This window comes from Zeus faber (assembly GCF_960531495.2).
Source record: "Zeus faber genome assembly, chromosome: 10".
Taxonomy (NCBI): Eukaryota; Metazoa; Chordata; class Actinopteri; order Zeiformes; family Zeidae; genus Zeus; species Zeus faber.
The window spans coordinates 33598557-33619883 of record NC_137199.1 but is presented as its reverse complement, the minus strand read 5'-3'; the positions used below and the strand labels follow the sequence as shown (position 1 = coordinate 33619883).

Here is a 21327-nt window from a genome sequence, read left to right as displayed (position 1 = left end):
CCTGGTGACACGCCCCTAGTGGACAGGTACGGTACTGCACATGTTCATTCTCTGGAGAAGCAGCAGCTGGTGTCGCTGGAAACTGTCAATACTAGTTACTGTAGTAATAAGTATTTGAACTTGTTTTCTGCTGCTCCTGATCAGGGTACCAGGGGTGACCATCACATCCAGTATGGACTGGTAGTTTGCGACCATCAATACATAATTCACATATTTCATTTTTCATGATTCATAATTCAACATCCATGTGTCAAAGGCAGGAAACCACTCGTTTGATTTGGATCGGATCACATATCTGAGCCTCAGTGTTCGGCCGAAAATGGGTTTGATCGATTTTCGGCCCGACGTGAATTAAAACTAAAACTTGGTGGAGGGATGAGCTACATGGAGGAGGATCTGAATATGATCTGACATAAAGATGTATTTCTATATATTTTGATAGTGATTCTGTCTTTAAATCCTAGTTTCTCGCACTACAGAGCGAAAGCTCCTCTGATCCATCGTAACAGTCTAGTCTCTTCTCTTTCTATTAAGGACATTTTATGTACAATATCGTATATAGAACATAAATTACTACACAAAAATGTCACTTATTCACAATTTGACAATCTCAAGAACCCGATGGCAAATCGTAAAAAAAAAAAAAAAAAAGGTGAAAAAATTCAGAATCGGGAAACAGAACATGGTTTGATAGACGGCTTAAAAAAGGTTTGTGTCTTTTAGTTTTGAAAAACTCCCAGCAGCCTCTGCAGGGCATGGCGTCTGAGCAACGTAAAGAAGAACCAGAAAGAAAAGCTCTGAAGGTCTGGGTCACATGGTTCCTGCGACATCTTGTGGTTGGAGTGTAAACAGCACCGGCAGCGTCTCGTCTGTACAAAAGTATAAATATATGTTCTCTCTCCATCTTTAATTATTTTCACATATCGAGGACGAAAAAAGATTGTTTCAGTTCCAAAAGCCGACGGCTGCAGGTTCTGCTGCAGGTTCTGCTGCAGAGCGGCGTCAACACTGCGTCACCTGCAGCGACTTTGCATGTCCAGAAGGTCCAGAGCGTCCAGAACAACCAGAAGGTCCAGAGCGTCCAGAACAACCAGAAGGTCCAGAGCGTCCAGAAGGTTCTGCAGCCACCGGACCTCCAGGCCCAGACGGAGCGAGCGGCTACAGGAGGTCCATCTTGGGTCTGTAGTGGAGGAGCAGTGGAGACTTCTGGAAGGAGAAGCATGACACAAGCTTGTTTAACCAGTTCAAGTTCTTCACGTGGCTTCTTGCATTGTTCACATCATTGATAATATTTCTATGAATATGGAAACCCCCCCCCGCACCTTAAACCTCCATCTGGTCACGACAACAAACTTCAGGGTGTGGTCTTTCCCTAGGATCTCCTCGTTGCATAAGATGTCCAGCTGAGAGATGGAGATTTAATGAGATCTGGGCATACATCTATTGCAATATGTAATATTATTATATATAAGTATAGAATACAGTTATGGGATGTACAGCTCTGAACTAGCTCCGGTCGCACCTCGTTGAAGGACGTCAGGTTGAGCTTCTTGGCGATGAACTTCTTGAGGTGCAGCACCGTGGCCTGAGCCGAGCAGCGGATCCACTTCCTCTTCAGACCCCGGAGCTTACTGCTGTTACACTCAAGGCAGATACTCACCTGGACACACCGTCATATCCATATTTATATTCATATTCATATTCTAATCATATTCATATTCTAATCATAATCATATTCTAATCATAGTCATTCATATTCTAATCATAATCATGTTCATAATCATATTCGTATTCTAATCATAATCATGTTCATAATGATATTTGTATTCTAATCATAATCATATTCAAATCATATTCATATTGTAATCATAATCATATTCTAATCATAATCATATTTGTATTCTAATCATAATCATATTCCAATCATAATCATATTCATATTCTAATCATAGTCATATTCTAATCATAATCATATTCATATTCTAATCATAATCATATTCGAATCATATTCATATTCGTATTCTAATCATAATCATATTCGAATCATATTCATATTCGTATTGTAATCATAATCATATTCTAATCATAATCATATTTGTATTCTAATCATAATCATATTCATATTCCAATCATAATCATATTCATATTCATATTCTAATCATAATCATATTCTTATTCTAATCATATTCGTATTCTAATCGTATTCTAATCATAATCATATTCATGTTCTAATCATAATCATATTCTAATCATAATCATATTCATATTCTAATCATAATCATATTCATATTCTAATCATAATCATATTCATATTTACTCTGTGTCCGACTGAATCTGTTTTGTGGAATAAAACTGAAAAGTCATTATGAATAAAATGTCAATGTATCAATACAGATCAATACCCACAACTGACACATTCTGCTGCAGATTAAATGCTGTGTCCACATTCTGCTGCAGATTAAATGCTGTGTCCACCCACCCACCCATCCACCCTTTCATCCATCCATCCATCCATCCATCCACCCCTATAGCCATCCACCCACACATCCATCTATCCATCCACCCCTTCATCCATCCATCCATCCATACATGCCTCCATCCATCTATCCATCCACTCCTTCATCCATCCACCCACACATCCATCCATCCATCCACCCATCCACCCACACATCCATCCATGCATCCTTTCATCCATCCATCCACCCACCCACACATCGATCCATCCACCCACCCCTTTATTCATCCATCCACCTACCCCTTCATCCATCCATCCACCCCTTCATCCATCCACCCACACATCCATCCATCCATCCACCCCTTCATCCATCCATCCATCCACCCCTTCATCCATCCATCCACCCCTTCATCCATCCATCCATCCATCCATCCACCCACACATCCATCCTTTCATCCATCCATCCATCCATCCACCCACACATCCATCCACCCACACATCGATCCATCCATTCACTCCTTCATCCATCCATCCATCCATCCACCCACCCCTTCATCCATCCATCCACCCACACATCCATCCATCCATCCACCCACACATCCATCCATCTATCCTTTCATCCATCCATCCACCCACCCACACATCCATCCATTCACCCACGCACCCCTCTATCCATCCATCCATCAACTCATATAGCTACCCATCCATCCACTCATCCACCCACCCCTTCACCAGCCTCCACCTCCTGCAGGGTATTAGAATCTCACTGCCGCCCATCTGCTCTCTCTACTCATCTCTCTTTCTCTCACTCTATTTGCATCTCTTAAAACCCTTTCATGCTCTCTCTCAACAAAAAAATCCAACCATCTGCGTTCGTGTTCACACTCTGAAACCCTCTCTTCCCCGAGCCCCCCCTACACACACACACACACACACACACACACACACACACACACACACACACACACACACACACACACACACACACACACACACACACACACACACCGGAAGTAAGGAGCATCTCAGTTGCAGTTTGTGGTGCTAACATTACATTACATTCCACTGGAGCACTGAGCTGCTGGCGGGTGTAGCAGAGGGGCGGAGCAACACCAGTCCTCAAACAGAATGGACAGGGGGAGGCATAGGAGGAAATACCACCCGTACAGACTGATCCTGAAGCTCATCCAAACCAATCACAACAAGGCTTTGAACAGATCAGCCTCAATCACAAATTCAACAGAGAAACAAACATCTCAACTAGAGAGGAGAGGACCCCTGGGACCTCCTCCTGCCACCATCCACCCTACAGCCCCCCAGAGCAGCAGAGAAGACATTAGAAGATTCCTTCACCCTCTGGTGGTTCTAACAAAGGTCCTCTGTCCAAGAGGCAGATCGTTGACTGTTTGACTCTCTCCTTCTAGAGGCTCCTCTTCATCAAGAGGCTCCTTTTCATCAAGAGGCTCCTCTTCATCTAGAGGTCTCTCTTCATGTAGAGGCTCCTCTTTATCAAGAGGCTCCTCTTCATCTAGAGGTCTCTCTTCATGTAGAGGCTCCTCTTCATCTAGAGGTCTCTCTTAATGTAGAGGCTCCTCTTTATCAAGAGGCTCCTCTTCATCTAGAGGTCTCTCTTCATGTAGAGGCTCCTCTTTATCAAGAGGCTCCTCTTCATCTAGAGGTCTCTCTTCATGTAGAGGCTCCTCTTCATCTAGAGGTCTCACTTCATGTAGAGGCTCCTCTTCGTCTAGAGGTCTCTCTTCATCTAGAGGTCTCTCTTCATCTAGAGGCTCCTCTTCTGACATCATAATGTTTGTCTTGTCAGTTCGAACCAATCATGGTCCATTATGCAAAGAACGACGACCCAAATCTGCATATGAACAGCGTCCTTCCTCAGAAGAACCTGATGAAGACCTTCAAGATGACGAGCATCTCAAACCGCTGCTCTCATCAGCAGTCAATGGGAGCTCCGTCCTCTCGTCTCTTCTTCTCTGGTTTTACTTTTAATTGGGTCTTAAAGGCCTGCACAATATGAGGAAATCTGCGATGTTCGATAACATTGTTTAATATTTCACATATTGAACTGCGCATCTTATCTATACAGTTCCTATGTCTTTCTGCTTTAATAGCTACACTGCTAACACTGACCCCAAACATTGAAATGCCTATGGACACTGAATTATTTTGCTGATTGAACAAATTTCACATCAATATCCAACCAATTAAACAGAACATCTAACTATCTAATTGAACTATAAAGGCAGGAATCTTTGTCTGTCTGTCTGTCTGTCTGACATGCGTTCATCCGGTGTATTGCTGGGGACCCAAGGAAGTGCAGTGTCCAGTTTGGACACGCGACATATGTAATATTAATACACTTTAATTACTGGCGAACAGCAAACCAGCGGAGGACGGGGCTTCAGAGTCTGCCCGGTGTGGGACTAACCGACAGTTTCATCTTCCATTGTGGAACACAGGACTGAACCACTGACATTCAAATGTCTGAGAAAGTCTGACATTTTGAATGGGCATGTACCAGTTACTTTTAATAAAATATTATAACTACAAGAAATTAAAGTTTAATTTCCCTGCTCCCTTTCTAATATTTTCTTCTAAACTCAACAAAAACATCTTTTGAAATAAAAAAATTATCTGGGGGAAAATATGAATTGAATGCGTACGCAGACGGAGTGCAAAAGCAACAGAGCAGTATGTAATATTATTACATTCTGCTCTGTTGCTTTTGCACTCCGTCTTGAAATAATTTGATTAACAACTGGTTCCTCCTGATTGCTGGTTCCTCCTAGATCCTGGTTCCTCCTGGGTCCTGGTTCCTCCTGGTTCCTCCTGAGTCCTGGTTCCTCCTAGATCCTGGTTCCTCCTGGTTCCTGGTTACTCCTGGGTACTGGTTCCTCCTGAGTCCTGGTTCCTCCTAGATCCTGGTTCCTCCTGGTTCCTGGTTCCTCCTGGGTACTGGTTCCTCCCGAGTCCTGGTTCCTCCTAGATCCTGGTTCCTCTGGTTCCTCTGGTTCCTGGTTCCTCCTGGGTCCTGGTTCCTCATGGTTCCTGGTTCCTCCTTGGTCAAAGTTCCTCCTGGGTCCTCCTGAGTCCTGCTTCCTCCTGGGTCCTGGTTCCTCCTGAGTCCGGCTTCCTCCTGGGTCCTGGTTCCTCCTGAGTCCGGCTTCCTCCTGGGTCCTGGTTCCTCCTGGGACCTGGTTCCTCCTGGTTCCCCCTGGGTCCTCCTGGGTCCTGGTTCCTCCTGGGTCCTGGTTCCTCAGAGCTCAGTGCTCAGTGTTTTGAGAAAAAAGTCATTTTACATAAAATGTAAAAAAGTTGTTTGGGGCAGAAAATGTGTTTTGAGAAACACTAGGTGACCCACCGCATACTTTAGGGTCATTTCCGGGTCATTTGTCTCGCATTTGAAATGGGAGAATCAGAGCTTCCAAACAAGGTGTCACTTGTGCGAATCAAGCAAATATTTTTAAAGCTATGACTTGTTAGTGACAAGGGTGTGGCAAACTGTGATTCTGAGATAATCACCTTGAAAGTTTCGCCGAGACTCGTCTTCATTCAGCTCCCAGAATGCAAATGGGGGAGCCAAAGCCACATGGCTACTTAACATACTGTGGAACGGGCCAATCACTGCTTTTTCTTGTGTTTTGAGGGAATGTTGAACATATTTTTGTTTTGAAAAAAGCTTTTATATAACAGTAAAAATAAACATGTTTTATAAAAGTGGAATTTATTTTTCTGTGGTTCTTGAAAATATTCAGTTTCATCATTACATTCGGGTTGAAATCCCCTGTTTGAAATGTTCTCCAAATCCGACTAATATCAGATTCAGCGTCGCTGTGGGAGAACTGACTATCGTCGTGGAAAATGAAGTCCTGTGGTGCAGCTTACACTGACTTGGATCGCACTGGTCAGATTAAGGTCCGCAATATGATTTAGATCTTCCTCCACCCGCTTCTCCTAATGAACCAGAGTTTTCAGACAAGTGAAACCGGAGCCTCATCTTGTTTACGGAAGTGACAGTGACGTCAGTGACACACCCCCACCACAATGCTGTCTACATGTGTGTATAAAACACGTGATATTTCAAGGTTCAACGCTATCAAAACGGTATCAAATTGTGACTTGACTTCACATGGAATATGGAGGAATGATCTTCACCTGGATGTTTGCTTTAAAGGAAACCATCGATCGGTGTTGTTCAGCCCTGTTCTGCATCTCGGTAAGTGAACTGCGTTTTCCCATGTAATCTAACGGGAATATTTCACTCCACGGTTTAATATTTTTCTTCTATTTATAAATCAAACTCGAAAAAAACCCCACAAAGGAACACAAATATGGAAAAATCGAATTTTCCTTCAAGAAAGGTTTTTTCAATTTATTTGGCTGCTCCTGGCCATTTTAGAAATGCACGAGATGGCGGCTTTTGCTGCGGTGGGTCACAAATATTCTTCACCTTCAACCTCCAGACACTTCCTACACATAGACCCTGAGTGGTCCCAGGAGGTACTGCAGGGGCTCCAGACTAGGACTAGGGGGTGCTGTCGAAGCCCTCTAAGCCCATTGAGACTGTTGTGTAATTAAGGGCTGTAGAAATCAACTGGACTTGACTGTGACAAAACAATGAAGTAGTATTGATATATGTATTGATATCTGTCCATTTCAGTTTGATTCAGAAAACGAGAACCCGGAAGATTCTCCTCCACTTCCTCCCTCATCCTTCTTCTCATCGCCTTCTATCTTCTGGATCCACTAGCCCTCTTCATGTTGGAATTGATCTTCCCTAGCAGGGATTTCTCTTTCTTTCCTCCCGATCCCTCTTTCATCCTCCTCTCCTCCCCCTCCTCTGCAGTCACATCACGCAAGCTGCAGTGTTATCTATTCCTCCTTCGTTCTTTACTCCTTCTGCAGCTCCAGAGTGCGAGACTTCCGCCCCCGCCGAGCACTCGCTCTCTTTACACTCTCTTGTTCTCTCACTTTAGAAATAGAACTGAATCAAATCATAAACAATTAAATCGGTAATCTGTTGTATTATTCTTTCAAACATTCCATATTTGACACTTTATATATCTGTCACTTTATAACAAATATCCATTCAATGTATCAGTGTTCTGCATGTGCTCCTCTATCTGCTGCATGAACATTCAGATAAAAAAAACAAAGAATATCTCCAGCACCTCAAGCAGAAAAACAACAAATCAATGCATCACAAGAGAAGGTAAACACGGGGGAGTCTTTAGAGAAAGACTCAAGCTGTAATCAGTTCAAATACAAAGACGTAGACAGCAGCTTTCAGAAAAAGAAGCTGCTTTAAACAACATGTACGCTGTGTCACCACTAGGGGGCCCGTAGAAAAGGCTACACAACCTTTAAAGGCAATTTCAGTTCTAGATTCACGGTAACAAAGCTGTGATTGCACAGTAACAACACTGTGACTACACTGTAACAACACGGTCCAAGGTAACAAAGCTCTGAATACACTGTGACAACATGTGATTACACTGTAACAACACCGTGACCACACTCTGACTACACTATAACAAAACCGTATCTACACGGTAAGAACACTGTGACTACACTGTAAAAACACTGAAAACACAGTGACTTCACTGTAACAACACTGTGACTACACTGTAACAACACTGTGACTAACTGTAAAAACACTGACTTCACTCTGACTACACTATAACAAAACTGTATCTACACGGTAAGAACACTGTGACAACAACTAGACTACAGTGTAACTACACTATAATGAAACCGTATATACACTGTAAGAACACCTTGACTTCACTGTAACAACAAGCGGTTAGTCACAGTGGAAGAACACTGGAAGAATACACGGTAAGAACACTGTGACGCCACTGTAACAACAACTTGACTACACCATAACATCACTGTGACTAAACTGTAAGTACACTGTGACTACATTGTAACAACACCGTGACTAAATTGTAACTACACCATTACAACTGTAACAAAATCGTGACTACACTGTAACAACACTGTGACTACACCATGACTACACTGTAACAACACCGTGACTACACGGTAACAACACCGTGACTACACTGTACCAACACTGTGATTTCATTGTAACAACAGTGTGACTACACTGTAACAATGACATGACTACACTGTAACAACACCGTGACTACACTTTAACAAAACCATGACTACATTGTGACTAAATTGTAACTCCACTATAACATTGTGAAAACACTGTAACAACACTGTTACTTCACTGTAACAAAAGACTAGACTGACTACACTGTATGGATGCAACAGTACAACGGGCCCACGGTTTGGTATGTATCACATTTTTTGGGCCATGGTAATGGTACACTTTTGGTATTTTTTTATTTAAGAAAATATATACGTATATATTTATATTTATTTAAGTTAAAAGGTGTATAAAATGTTTTTATAGTAGTCTGCCATAAATAAGTAGTGTGGGGTGAGGAGCAAGACAGGGTTTTGAGTTCATGGGTGGGTCGTAAAGCTTTGCAAAAAGGAAACAGCTCATGAGCAAGGCTCCTTCGTTCTCCTTCCTTAGTTCCCTTTGTCCATCCAAAAGAGCCCTTCAAATGAACATAAATCATCATTCGTGAACTACCCAACACTAGTGCGAGTGGACCTAAGAGAGTGTCTGAAGAGAATTTCATAATAAAATGAGACACGGCGATCCCAGGGGGTTAATTTCTGACTGGACACCACCCGGGGGTAGTTGTAATATATTTTCTTCTTTGTATTTAAAACGGGTCTTTATTAAAAAGCAAATCTGACAGCAGCTATAGGTCTATGGTACAATGTAGACTCATAAAACATATTTAAATTGATTGCACTCTTTACAAAAACATTCCTCTGTAGTTATATGTTCTGTTTCTATTGAAAAGGCTCCAGAAGGACCCCGTGCAGCAGATATGGCCGGTGGAGCTCCAACAGTGGATCAATAGAAGACAGTGGCCGTACACTGCGTCCGGTGGACTTCTGCTGTCAAAACCGTAATACCACGGTTCAAATGGGCGTATTGAACCGTAGGGGGCGCACCGAATGGTTCGATAACATACCGTTTAGCGTTGCATCCCTAGTAAACACTGTAAGTAAACTTAAACAATACTGTGAGTATATTGTAAAATCACAGCAACAATACCGTGACTATACCTTAACTAAACAGTAACTACACTGTAACAATGCTGTAACAACACCATGACTATACTGTAACAACTCTAACAACTCAATGACTACACTGTACCAACACTGTAACTACACTCCAACAACACTGTGACTACACTGTAACAACACCCTGACTACACTGTAACACCATGACTTCAGTGTAACGTCACTACAATGTAACTACACTGTTACAACACCCTGACTTCACTGTAACAACAATGTGACTACAATGTGACTACACTGTAACAAAACTGTGACTACACTATCACAAAACTGTAACAACACTGTGACTACACTGTCAAAACACTGTAGACACCTCTATAATACTTTGTAATATCTTGTAATAACAAAGTCATAACACTGTCAAACGGCCCTGTAATAACATGGTAAAAACACTAAATACACCGTAACATATCCAATATTAACACTAATAACAATTGAATACAGCTCCATAATACCACTGTAACAACACCGCAATTCACCTCCATAATACCACTGTAATAAAGCCATCTGTTGTTGCTTGGCACCGCCCCTTGTGGTTGACTGCACAAACGCTCCGTGTGATAACGTTCATTTTAGTATTTGTTTTGTTTTACATCACTAGGAGGCACACGTCCAGCACCCTCATCTTGAACAGAGGATCCCCCAGGGGATCCCCCTACTGTACTCCCTGTACACACATGACTGTGTGGCCAGGTCCAGCTCCAACACCATCATCAAGTTTGCTGACGACACCGTCGTGGTGGGCCTGATCAACGACAACGATGAGAAGGCCTACCGCGAGGAGGTGACTGACCTGTCACTCTGGTGCCAGGACAACAGCCTCCTCCTGAACGTCAGCAAAACTAAGGAGCTGATTGTGGACTTAAGGCGAGGATACAACCGAGGACGCACACGCCCTTGGTGATTAATGGGACTTTTGTCGACAGGGTGAGCAGCTTCAAGTACCTGGGAGTCTACCTCACAGAGGACTTAACATGGAGTTTACACACAGACACTCTGGTGAGAAAGGAGAGGCAGCGTCTTTACCACCTCAGGCAACTGAGGAAATTCAGGGTCTCGGTGAGGATCCTCAAGTCCTTCTACTGTGGAGCAGTGGAGAGCATCCTGACAGGCAACATCACTGCCTGGTTTGAACTGTACTGCTCAGGACAGGCGGGCCCTGCAGAGGGTGGTGCCTTCAGCTGAACGTACCACTGTTACTACCCTCCCCTCCCTGCAGGACTTATACACCAGGAGGTGTAGTAGCAGAGCCGCAGGGTCATTAAGGATCCTCACCACCCCAACAACGGACTGTTCCAGCTGCTGTGGTCCAGCAAGAGTCTCCTCAGCCACACAGCGAAAACAGAGAGACTGAGACGGAGTTTCTTCATGCAAACCATAATAACTGTCAACGCTGACCTCACCAGGGGTCCTAACTGAGACACACACATAGGCCCCACTCCATTACTATACTGTATGATTCATACTGTACTGCATACCGTACTGTTACTGTATTGCTGTGCCGTACTGTTGTACACTGTACTGTATATCTCAATACACACTACCTCATTTTATTCACATGCCACTTTACTGCACATATCTGTATATACTTAATAGTCTATTCCTCTTGTTTCTATTTTGTATTCCCATTCAGTATATTACTTTTTTTCTCTTATTTTATAATATTTACCAACTGTATTACGTTTTAGGAATCAGTTAATTTACTGAAGAATTACTTAGCTAGTGTGCCAGTTAGTACTTATTGTGCATAATTTCCCGGTGCGTTGCAATGTCATTCCACTACATATATGTATGATCGTATGTATAAGTATGTGATAAATAAACATCTTGAATCTGTCACCTCTGAGACAGAGCTCTGAATCCCAAGCGCTCAAGATGGTGGCACTGATTTCAGGACAGGAAGTGAGAAGGTGACTTCCTGTTTGTCCTACCTGCTCGTCACTACGGTGATAGTCGTTGTCCTCCTCTGGCTTCTCCTCCCCCGCCTCTTTGGTGGACGTCTCCTCAGACTTGGCATCGCCTGAAACACCGTGAGAAGGTTTTTACAACAGTCTGTCTTGAGATCAATACAGGATCAATACAATGATCTCATCTTCTCATTTCATCGCATTAACACCAGAAGTCTCTGTTTTCTAACTTTAGTGAAGTGACGTCCATGTTTGCGACTGATTTCCTTTCTCTCTCCATTGTGAGGAGCGGAGGTGAAGGACCCTCTTTAATATTGAACCAGTTGAAACGGAATATTCTGAGAGTCACTTGTTCGATCAATATTTAAAAGCTTGACAGAGAAGGAGAGATGATCAGACATGGTTCTTATTGATTAGTTCAAGCTGCTTTTCCATTCGTCATGATACGAGAAGATTATCCACAACAAGCGTGTTACCGTGGTAACAACCGAACATGTTGGATCCTAAACTCCATGGGAATACTGTGTTTTAATCAGGTATTGGTATCAGTATTGATTCAGGTGCAACCAGCCAGATTCCTGCCCCTGCTCCTAAATCTGATCTTGATTAAATGAGACGACGGAGGAAAAGTTTCAGCGTTTCCTGTTTCCCCCGATCTTCAGCGTCCCAGAATCCGGCAGGTCACACATCTTGCTGCAACCCCAGTGTGACCTCTTCTCTTTTCAAGGTGTCCAAGCACCGACTCCACGCGAATCAAGGAAACTAATCAACAACCAAACCAAACCGGTTTTACAATCAAAGTCATAGATTACACTGATCAGTTCGAGATCTAATTTTAGGACGAGACCGGTCTCCAGAGCCTCCGATTGACCGAGCGACTGAAGGGGAGGAGCTTGATTCACCTTTAACCGACCTTGAAGCTTCCAATCAACACAGACACAGATTGTTTCCAATCAGCTGTTTGTTGTCCGGGCCTGCTGCTTGACGGGGATTGACCCTCAGCAGCGTCCCCCTCACATCCGCAGCAGACACACTGAGGCAGCTTACCTGGAGGGAGTGTGAGCCTGGTGCTGTGGGAGTAGGTGGGTGACTCAGGCATAGAAGGTGTTCAAAGCATCAGGAAAAGATGGATCCTGAGGGCATTGTGCATCCCTCCCTTTGTAGTCCATGATGCTCTTTTTGCCCCTCCACATGCTCCGGGGGTTGTTGGTGGAAAAATAACCCTGTATCCTGAGGGCATAAGTGGCCTTTGCCTTTTTGTTGCCAGCCTCCAATTCCCTCCTCGCTGCTCTTAGTGCCACTGCATCTCCAGACCTAAAGGCTGAATCCCGTGCTTTCAGAAGAGAACGCACCTGTCCATTCAGCCAGGGTTTCTGACTGGGACAGACGGTTATTTTCCTGGTGGTGGTGACGTCATCGATACATTTGCTGATGTATCCACAAACGAATGACACAAATTCCTCCGGGTCTACCCTGCCATCACCAGTTTCTGCTTCTCTGAATGCCTGCCAGTCAGTTCACTCAAAACAGTCCTGGAGTGTAGAGACAGCTCCACTGGGCCACACAGTGATGGTCTTTGTGTGGGCTTGTTGTCTTTGAGCACAGGATGATGAACAGGAACCAGCAGGATGGAGTTGTGGTCAGGGAAGCCCAGGTGGAGGGGGGGCACGTCAGTGTACGTCAGTTTAGCCGGATTAAAGTCCCCCTGCTACCGCAGAAAAAGCCTCTGGGTGCTTGGTTCGGAGCTCACAGATGTGGTCACATAGCTCCCTGAGTGCTGTGCTAACGTTAGCACTCGGGGGGGTTTAAACTGCTACAATATACACAACCGTAAACTCCCGGGGCAGGTAAAACGGCTGGCATTTCAGGGATATATATTCCACTGATTCCGAACAATGGCTGCTCACCAGACTACAGTTTGTGCAGCGGCCTTTGTTGATGTAAACACAGAGGCCGCCTCCACAAGATTTCCCAGACAGGTGGTTACGGTCGGCTCGGAAGAGGAGTAGCCTGTCAATCTGGTCAGCTGAGTCCGGCAAGTTGTTGTTGAGCCGTGTTTCCGTTAAGGGAAACGCACAGCAGTTTGGCATTTCTCTATAGCTGCTCAGTCGGAGTCGCATTAGATCCGTCTTGTTGTCTAACGAGCAGACATTAGCCAGAAAGAGCGAGCGAAGAGTGGTTCTGTCGCTAGCCTTTAGCCTAGCTAGCAAGCCGGCCCGCTTGCCTCTCTTCTATCTTCATGCGCACCGCTTCCTCTTTCCCTTTTTTTGAGCCGGTGTGTCCTACCCATCCGGTGCGCTGTCTCAGGAGCCGCAGTTTGTCCAACACAGCTTTTAACTCTGGTTTGGTCACAATGCTTATACTATACTATACTATACTATACCACCTCAGGCAGCTGAGGAAATTCTGGGTCTCGATGAGGATCCTCAAGTCCTTCGACTGTGGAGCGGTGGAGAGAAACCTGACAGGCAACATCACTGCCTGCTTTGGGAACTGTACTGCTCAGGACAGGCGGGCCCTGCAGAGGGTGGTGCCTTCAGCCAAACGTACCACTGGAAGTACCCTTGCCTCCCTGCAGGACTTATACACCAGGAGGTGTAGTAGCAGAGCTGCATCATCATGAAGGATCCTCATCATCCCAACAACGGACTGTTCCAGCTGCTGCGGTGGAGCAAGCGCCTCCACAGCCACACAACGAGAACAGAGACTGAGACGGAGTTTCTTTCTGCAAGCCATAAGAACTGTCAACGCTGACCTCACCAGGGGTCCTCACTGAGCCACACACATAGGCTCCACTACTTTACTGTACTGTATGTAGCATACTGTACTGCATACTGTGTCACTGTTTTGGGTTGTTCGATGTTACCGTATTGCTGCGCCATGCCATTGTATACTGTGCTGTATATCTCACAAACACTACCTCACTTAATTCACATGCCACGTTAATGTACATATCTGTATATACATAAATAGCCTATCCCATATACATAAGCCTATCCCATATACATAAGTCTGTACCATATACATAAGTCTATCCCATATACATAAGTCTATTCCATATACAAGCCTATTCCCTTTATCTATTTTGTACCCCCACCCTGCATTACCCTTGAGTTCTTATTTTATTTTATTTTATTTTATTCAATATATTTTATTTTATTCTATAGTATTTGACTTACTGCATTACAGTTGCAGTTGCAGGGAGCTGAGAAGCCGCCGCGCGCCGTCATGCCATGTGTCATGATACGTTCAAGTGAACGTATCAGGATTTGATGATGATATTGGTATCATTGATCATCTGTCATCATCTGTGAACTAAGGTGTAAGATAAAGAAGACGCTCTGAAAACGTCCACCAGGGGCGAATACTCCAAATGTCCAATTCAGTGTCACAAGGTTCCACTTTCCACCACGGGTGGAGCGCTAGTCCATCATAACTTGATCAAAACAAATCAGGAAACAGAGTCACCCTCCAGCTCCAGGTGGCACCACACTGTCTGGATGAGGCAGGGTGGGGGCATACCATTGCGCTGGTCCAGGGGGGTTTTCATACTGCACAGCTCCCCCTTAATGTCACCTGGAACATCCATCCCCAACTTGTGGTAGAAATCCCTCTGTTTCTTTATCTCCGCTTGAGGGAGGGAGAGAGAATATGGCTATTAAACAATGTTTCAGACAGACAGACAGACAGACAGACAGACAGTCTTACCCTCCTGCAGTCCTGGAACCAGCTTGTAGACGATGTCTTGCATCGTTCTGTCGTGTCTGGAAGAGAAGCACAGAGGTCAGAGTGGGGGGTCAGACGTCAGAGGTCAGAGTGGGGGTGTCAGGGGTCAGAGTGGGGGGGTCAGGGGTCAGAGCGGGGGAGTCAGGGGTCAGAGCGGGGGTGTCAGGGGTCAGAGCGGGGGTGTCAGGGGTCAGAGCGGGGGTGTCAGGGGTCAGAGTGGGGGGGTCAGAGGTCAGAGTGGGGGGGTCAGAGGTCAGAGTGGGGGGGTCAGGGGTCAGAGTGGGGGGTCAGAGGTCAGAGTGGGGGTGTCAGGGGTCAGAGCGGGGGTGTCAGGGGTCAGAGTGGGGGGGTCAGGGGTTAGAGGTCAGAGTGGGTGGGTCATCCTGTTTCAGTAATTTCACTATTTATTGTTTTTTTATTATGATTCTAGTGTGAAACAGGGAAATATATTGTAATTGCCAAATTTCCAATTGTTATTATGGGAATAATTATTATAATTATTCACTGTAAGGGGGCGTGGCTGGTATAAATAGTGTATATAGTATGAATAGTGTATTTAGTATATATAGTGTTATTTCACGTTAAAGGGGCGTGGCTGGTATATATAGTGTATATTGTGTATATAGTATAAATAGTGTATATAGTATATATAGTGTTATTTCATGTTAAAGGGGCGTGGCTGGTCTATATAGTTTATATAGTATATATAGTGTTATTTCACGGTAAGGGGGTGTGGCCATTGTATATATTGTATATATAGTGTATATAGTATATGTAGTGTATATAGTATATATAGTTTATATAGTGTATATAGTGTATATGGTATATATTGTGAATATAGTGTATGTAGTATATATAGTGTATATGGTGTAAATAGTGTATATAGTATATAGTGTATATAGTATATAGTGTATGTAGTGTTTATAGTGTAAATAGTGTATATATAGTGTATAGAGAACAGTGGTACCTCAACTTACGACTGTAATTACTTCTATAAGAACTGTGGTATGTTAAAACAGTCGTATGTCCAAGCAATTTTTCCATATAAATGATGACATCATGAAGGGTGAAATTAAACAAAATACAGAGAACAAACACAGTAAATATGAAAAAAATATCCATAAGCCACGAAACTACCTGCACACACCATGTAGGTCGCCCGCTGATTGACCGCTGACTGACCGCTGACTGGCCGCTGACCGACCGCTGACTGACCGCTGACTGGCCGCTGACCGACCGCTGACTGACCGCTGACTGGCCGCTGACCGACCGCTGACTGACCGCTGACTGACTGCTGACTGGCCGCTGACTGACCGCTGACTGGCCGCTGACCGACCGCTGACTGACCGCTGACTGACTGCTGACTGGCCGCTGACTGACCGCTGACTGACTGCTGACTGGCCGCTGACTGACTGCTGACTGGCCGCCGATGCGCCAACTGCAAATTTCCACGGTGGGATCTTGGAGCAGTCGGTCGCAAGTGGATACTAATTTTGGCGACTATCACTGCTGGTATCTTGGATTAGTGGTAAGTAGATGCAGTCGTAAGTCCAGGTACCACTGTATATAAAGGGTGATGAGATGCTTGGTATTGTACACAGTGTACAATACAGACTGGTCAGAGAGCTGATTGTAAGTCTGAATGGTTGTTAAATGTGTCGTTGAGTGAGGAATACCTACATTGGTAACCTTTGTCTATTTCGGTACACCTGTAGTCCAGGCCACGCATAACCAGGACACAAACAATAGCGCTGATTGGCCCATAGGGGGCACTGTAATATGCATTCTAAGTCAAAGGCTCATCACTGCCACCACGTTTGTCCGAGCAAAGTGAAACTTTATACACTTTCTGAACAATTTTGCAATTGGGATCAGTAAGGTCTGCCTGTCAATTTCAGCTATTTAGAATTTTTTGAAACCTTCAAAAATCTTCTTCCCAAGAACTGTAAGTCCGAATGAAATAATTTGTGGGTCAGGTCCACTATAGAACGCCATTTGAGTCGATATTAAATAAATAAACACATAAATAAATATGCCTATGAAATAAATCCCCAAATAAATAAATGAGGTAATAAATGTATAAATAAATGTAATTATATAAATTAGTAAATTGACTTATATAAATACATATTTTCAGAAAAAATTTCAAAAGACTATTTTGATTTATTTCATGGCACTTTTATTTCATAATGCCACATTTCCAATCCTTAAACGCAAATGCAGGGGGCGTGGTTATTTCACAGATTCAGAGTTAGCGGAGAGACGGGGCAGCACCGCAACAGACCAGGAGCGGCTGCTTGGAGCCGGTCCTCAGCTCCCGATACCTCCTCGGTTGGAGCCAGGGGCCTGTCACGGTAGAGGACCGCCACCCGGTTCCGCTTCACCTGCCGCACCCTGTACACCATGTCTGACGGGGGTTCCAGCACAGTGCCAGGGCCAGGGCCGGCCCACTCGGGGCCCGGCTCGGGTCCGGCTCGGCCCGGCTCGGGTCCCCGGTGGACATGGTGTTGGGCGGCGCGGAGGGGAGCCCGGCTTGGGCCACCTCCACAGCCTCGTGAAAGGCTGCGGGGGGTGCACAGCCTTAACCGACATTAAGGCTCCCAATCGGGAGCTGAGGACCGGCTCTGAGCAGCCACTCCCAGTCCAACCACTGATGTGGCGCCGCCCGTCTCTCCGCTAATGCTGAATCTATGCGATAACCACACCCCATTCGTTTGCATTTAAGGAAGAGGATTGGAAATGTGGCATTATGAAATAAAAGTCCCCTGAAATGAATAAAAATTGTCTTTTGAAAAACATCTTTTAAAATAAAAAAAAAATTATTGATATATATATTTACATATACATTTATTGCCTCGTCATTTTATTTCAGGATTTATTTCATAGGCATATTTAGCCAATTAGTTATTTATTCATTTGTTTATTTATTTATTTCATATTGACTCAAATGGCCCTCCATCGTCCACGGGATATACAGGAATTTTTTCTTCTTCTCAAGAACTGTAAGTCCAAATGACACAAAATTTGCGGGGTAGGTCCACAGGATACGCGTCAACATAGTTTGCGTAAAGCTAAGGAATTTGTCAAATATAGGGCTGTACCCGACGAGAATTTTGTCAGTGGAATCAGATTGGGCTGTTCAATGGGAAAATTGGAAGTTTGCTGGCGGTGGTGGGGATGGGGTTGGGAGGGGGTGGAAGCGGGCCGGGCAGGACCAGCTTCCTACAGGCAGGACGGGTGGCCACCAGAGACGCTATCCTGAGGGGGGGCGCGGAGAGGGAGCAATCGGATCACATTTTGCGCACCTGTCTCCCTCTCCGAAGGCACAGACGCCAGAGATGGAGCGCCCGCGATCGGCGCCAAAGCAGTGTTTTTATTTTATTTTCCGTCTCTTCATGGAACGAAAGCGTGCGTAACGGGACACGTTGTCCATGACTCTCTCCCCAATCACCCCCTCTCTATGCCTTATGCGTAGAAAATAATCTTAAGGAGTCTACAAGTCGAGCCCCGCCCCACACTGTTTTTACTTCTTTAATTTGGAGGAATGGGGCACGGAGAGCCCAGGTCCATCCACACAAAAAATATACATATTTATCATTCCCCTCATTTATAATTCCTCACTGAGATGTTATCCCTGTGCATTTTGGAAGATTCTGTTTTATCCTGTTATTGTTATAAACACCGACTGACAAAACAATTGCTCCATTTGAAGCATCTCAGTCCACTGACTGGTTTCTGACTGATGGTTCCACTCGTTGGGTTTCAGGGGCAGCCCTGAGGAGTAAAATATGATTTCATGCCTTTACAGTAACTTTGTATCTGCAGCAGAGCGATAGCGCCCCCTGGTGGACAATGACAGTACTACACCGCTCCACCACTGTGTAGTATTCTGTACCTGATGTACTGCAGCGGGTGTGTATTGTGTGTACTGTGTAGTACTCTGTACTAATGTACTGCAGTGGGTATGTACTGTGTGTACTGTGTGTAGTACTCTGTACCCGATGTACTGCAGTGGGTGGCTCTGGTGGATCACAATCCTGCAGGTGGGACACGTGTTGTTCTCCTCCAGGTACTTCACCAGACAGCTCCTGCAAACTGAGTACCCAGTACACACAGTACACATTACACATTACACAGTACACATTCCATCCATCCTTTCTTCCTTTCTTTTTCAACTGCTTTACATCCTGTCTCCTTCCAAATAAGTGATTTCTTGTGCAGCAGCCCTCTGATGGACAGATGAGGTACTGCACAGTAGCCCTCATCACTGGGAGTTCACTGATAAACCAGAGGTTTTAATTAGGGTTTCAGCAGGACAAACCGACAGACAGACAGATGTTAGAGACAGGAAAGTGAGGGACAGACAGACAGACAGACAGACAGACAGATGTTAGAGACAGGAAAGTGATGGACAGAGACAGAGAGATAGACATTAGAGACAAGAAAGTGAGTGACAAGACAGGCATACAGACGTTAGAGACAAGAAAGTGAGTGACAGACAGACAGACAGACAGACAGCGAGACAGATACATTTTAGAGACAGGAACGTGGGGGACAGACAGTACTCAGACGGTACTCACAGGTGTGTAAGCACTCTGTCACCGTGGTGGCGTCGATCAGATAACCCTCACAGAGTCGACAGGTGATGTGGGCGTTGATGTCCCACAGCTTGATCCTGCGGGTCAGCATGTCGGGGTTCTGCAAAGGAAACAAACTTTCCACTGAAACTTTCCACTGAAACTTTACACTGGAACAGTACCCTGACGCTTTACACTGTAACGTTACACTGAAACTTTACATTGAAGCTTTGCACCAACATGTTACACTGGAGCTTTACATCTAAACCTCAAACTGAAACATTACACTGAAGCTTTACACTGAAACTATACAATGCAACTTTACATCTGAACATAGAAACTGAAGCTTTACACTGAAACATTTCACTGAAACTTTACACTGACTGAAACGTTACTTCTGAAACATTACACTGCAACATTACACTGCAACATTACACTGAAACGTTACTCAGTTTTACACTGAACTTTTACTATGGAGTTTTACACAGAAACCTTACATTGAAACATTACACTGAAGCTTTAAACTGAAGCTTTACTTCTGAATCATTTCACTGAAACATTACACTGTAAATTTACACTGAAACTTTACCCTGAAGCCTTACACCGAAGCTTTACATTGAAGCTTTATTTCTGAATTTGTACACTGAGGCTTTACATATAAGCTTTACACTGAAACCTTACTATGTAGCTTTACACGGAAACCTTACACTGAATCATTGCACTGAATCATTGCACTGAAGCTTTACTTCTGAATCATTACACTGAATCATTACACTGAATCATTACACTGAAGCTTTAAACTGAAGCTTTACTTCTGAATCATTACACTGAAACCTTACACTGAAGCTTTATTTCTGAATTAGTACACTGAGGCTTTACATATAAGCTTTACACTGAAACTTTACTATGTAGCTTTACACGGAAACCTTACACTGAATCATTGCACTGAATAATTGCACTGAAGCTTTACTTCTGAATCATTACACTGAATCATTACACTGAAGCTTTAAACTGAAGCTTTAAACTGAAGCTTTACTTCTGAATCATTACACTGAAGCTTTAAACTGAAGCTTTAAACTGAAGCTTTACTTCTGAATCATTACACTGAAGCTTTAAACTGAAGCTTTAAACTGAAGCTTTACTTCTGAATCATTACACTGAATCATTACACTGAATCATTACACTGAATCATTACACTGAAGCTTTAAACTGAAGCTTTAAACTGAAGCTTTACTTCTGAATCATTACACTGAAACCTTACACTGAAGCTTTAAACTGAAGCTTTACTTCTGAATCATTACACTGAATCATTACACTGAAGCTTTAAACTGAAGCTTTAAACTGAAGCTTTACTTCTGAATCATTACACTGAATCATTACACTGAATCATTACACTGAAACATTACACTGAAGCTTTACTTCTGAATCATTACACTGAAACATTACACTGAAGCTTTAAACTGAAGCTTTACTT

At 44.0% G+C, this 21327-nt stretch overlaps 1 protein-coding gene across 1 annotated transcript in view; it reads right to left on the bottom strand.

The window, feature by feature from the left end:
• Positions 1-1109: 1109 nt before the first annotated feature.
• The window catches only part of pcgf3 (polycomb group ring finger 3), a 47856-nt gene continuing 27638 nt past the window's right edge, over positions 1110-21327 (bottom strand). The window contains exons 2-9 of the mRNA XM_080007907.1: positions 19857-19974; positions 19275-19371; positions 15259-15314; positions 15073-15180; positions 11575-11663; positions 1523-1660; positions 1323-1403; positions 1110-1206 (exon numbers count right to left, since the gene is read on the bottom strand). Coding sequence (XP_079864033.1) covers positions 1159-1206; positions 1323-1403; positions 1523-1660; positions 11575-11663; positions 15073-15180; positions 15259-15314; positions 19275-19371; positions 19857-19974 — 735 coding nt within the window. The 3' untranslated portion in view covers positions 1110-1158. The remainder of the gene's footprint in view (positions 1207-1322; positions 1404-1522; positions 1661-11574; positions 11664-15072; positions 15181-15258; positions 15315-19274; positions 19372-19856; positions 19975-21327) is intronic.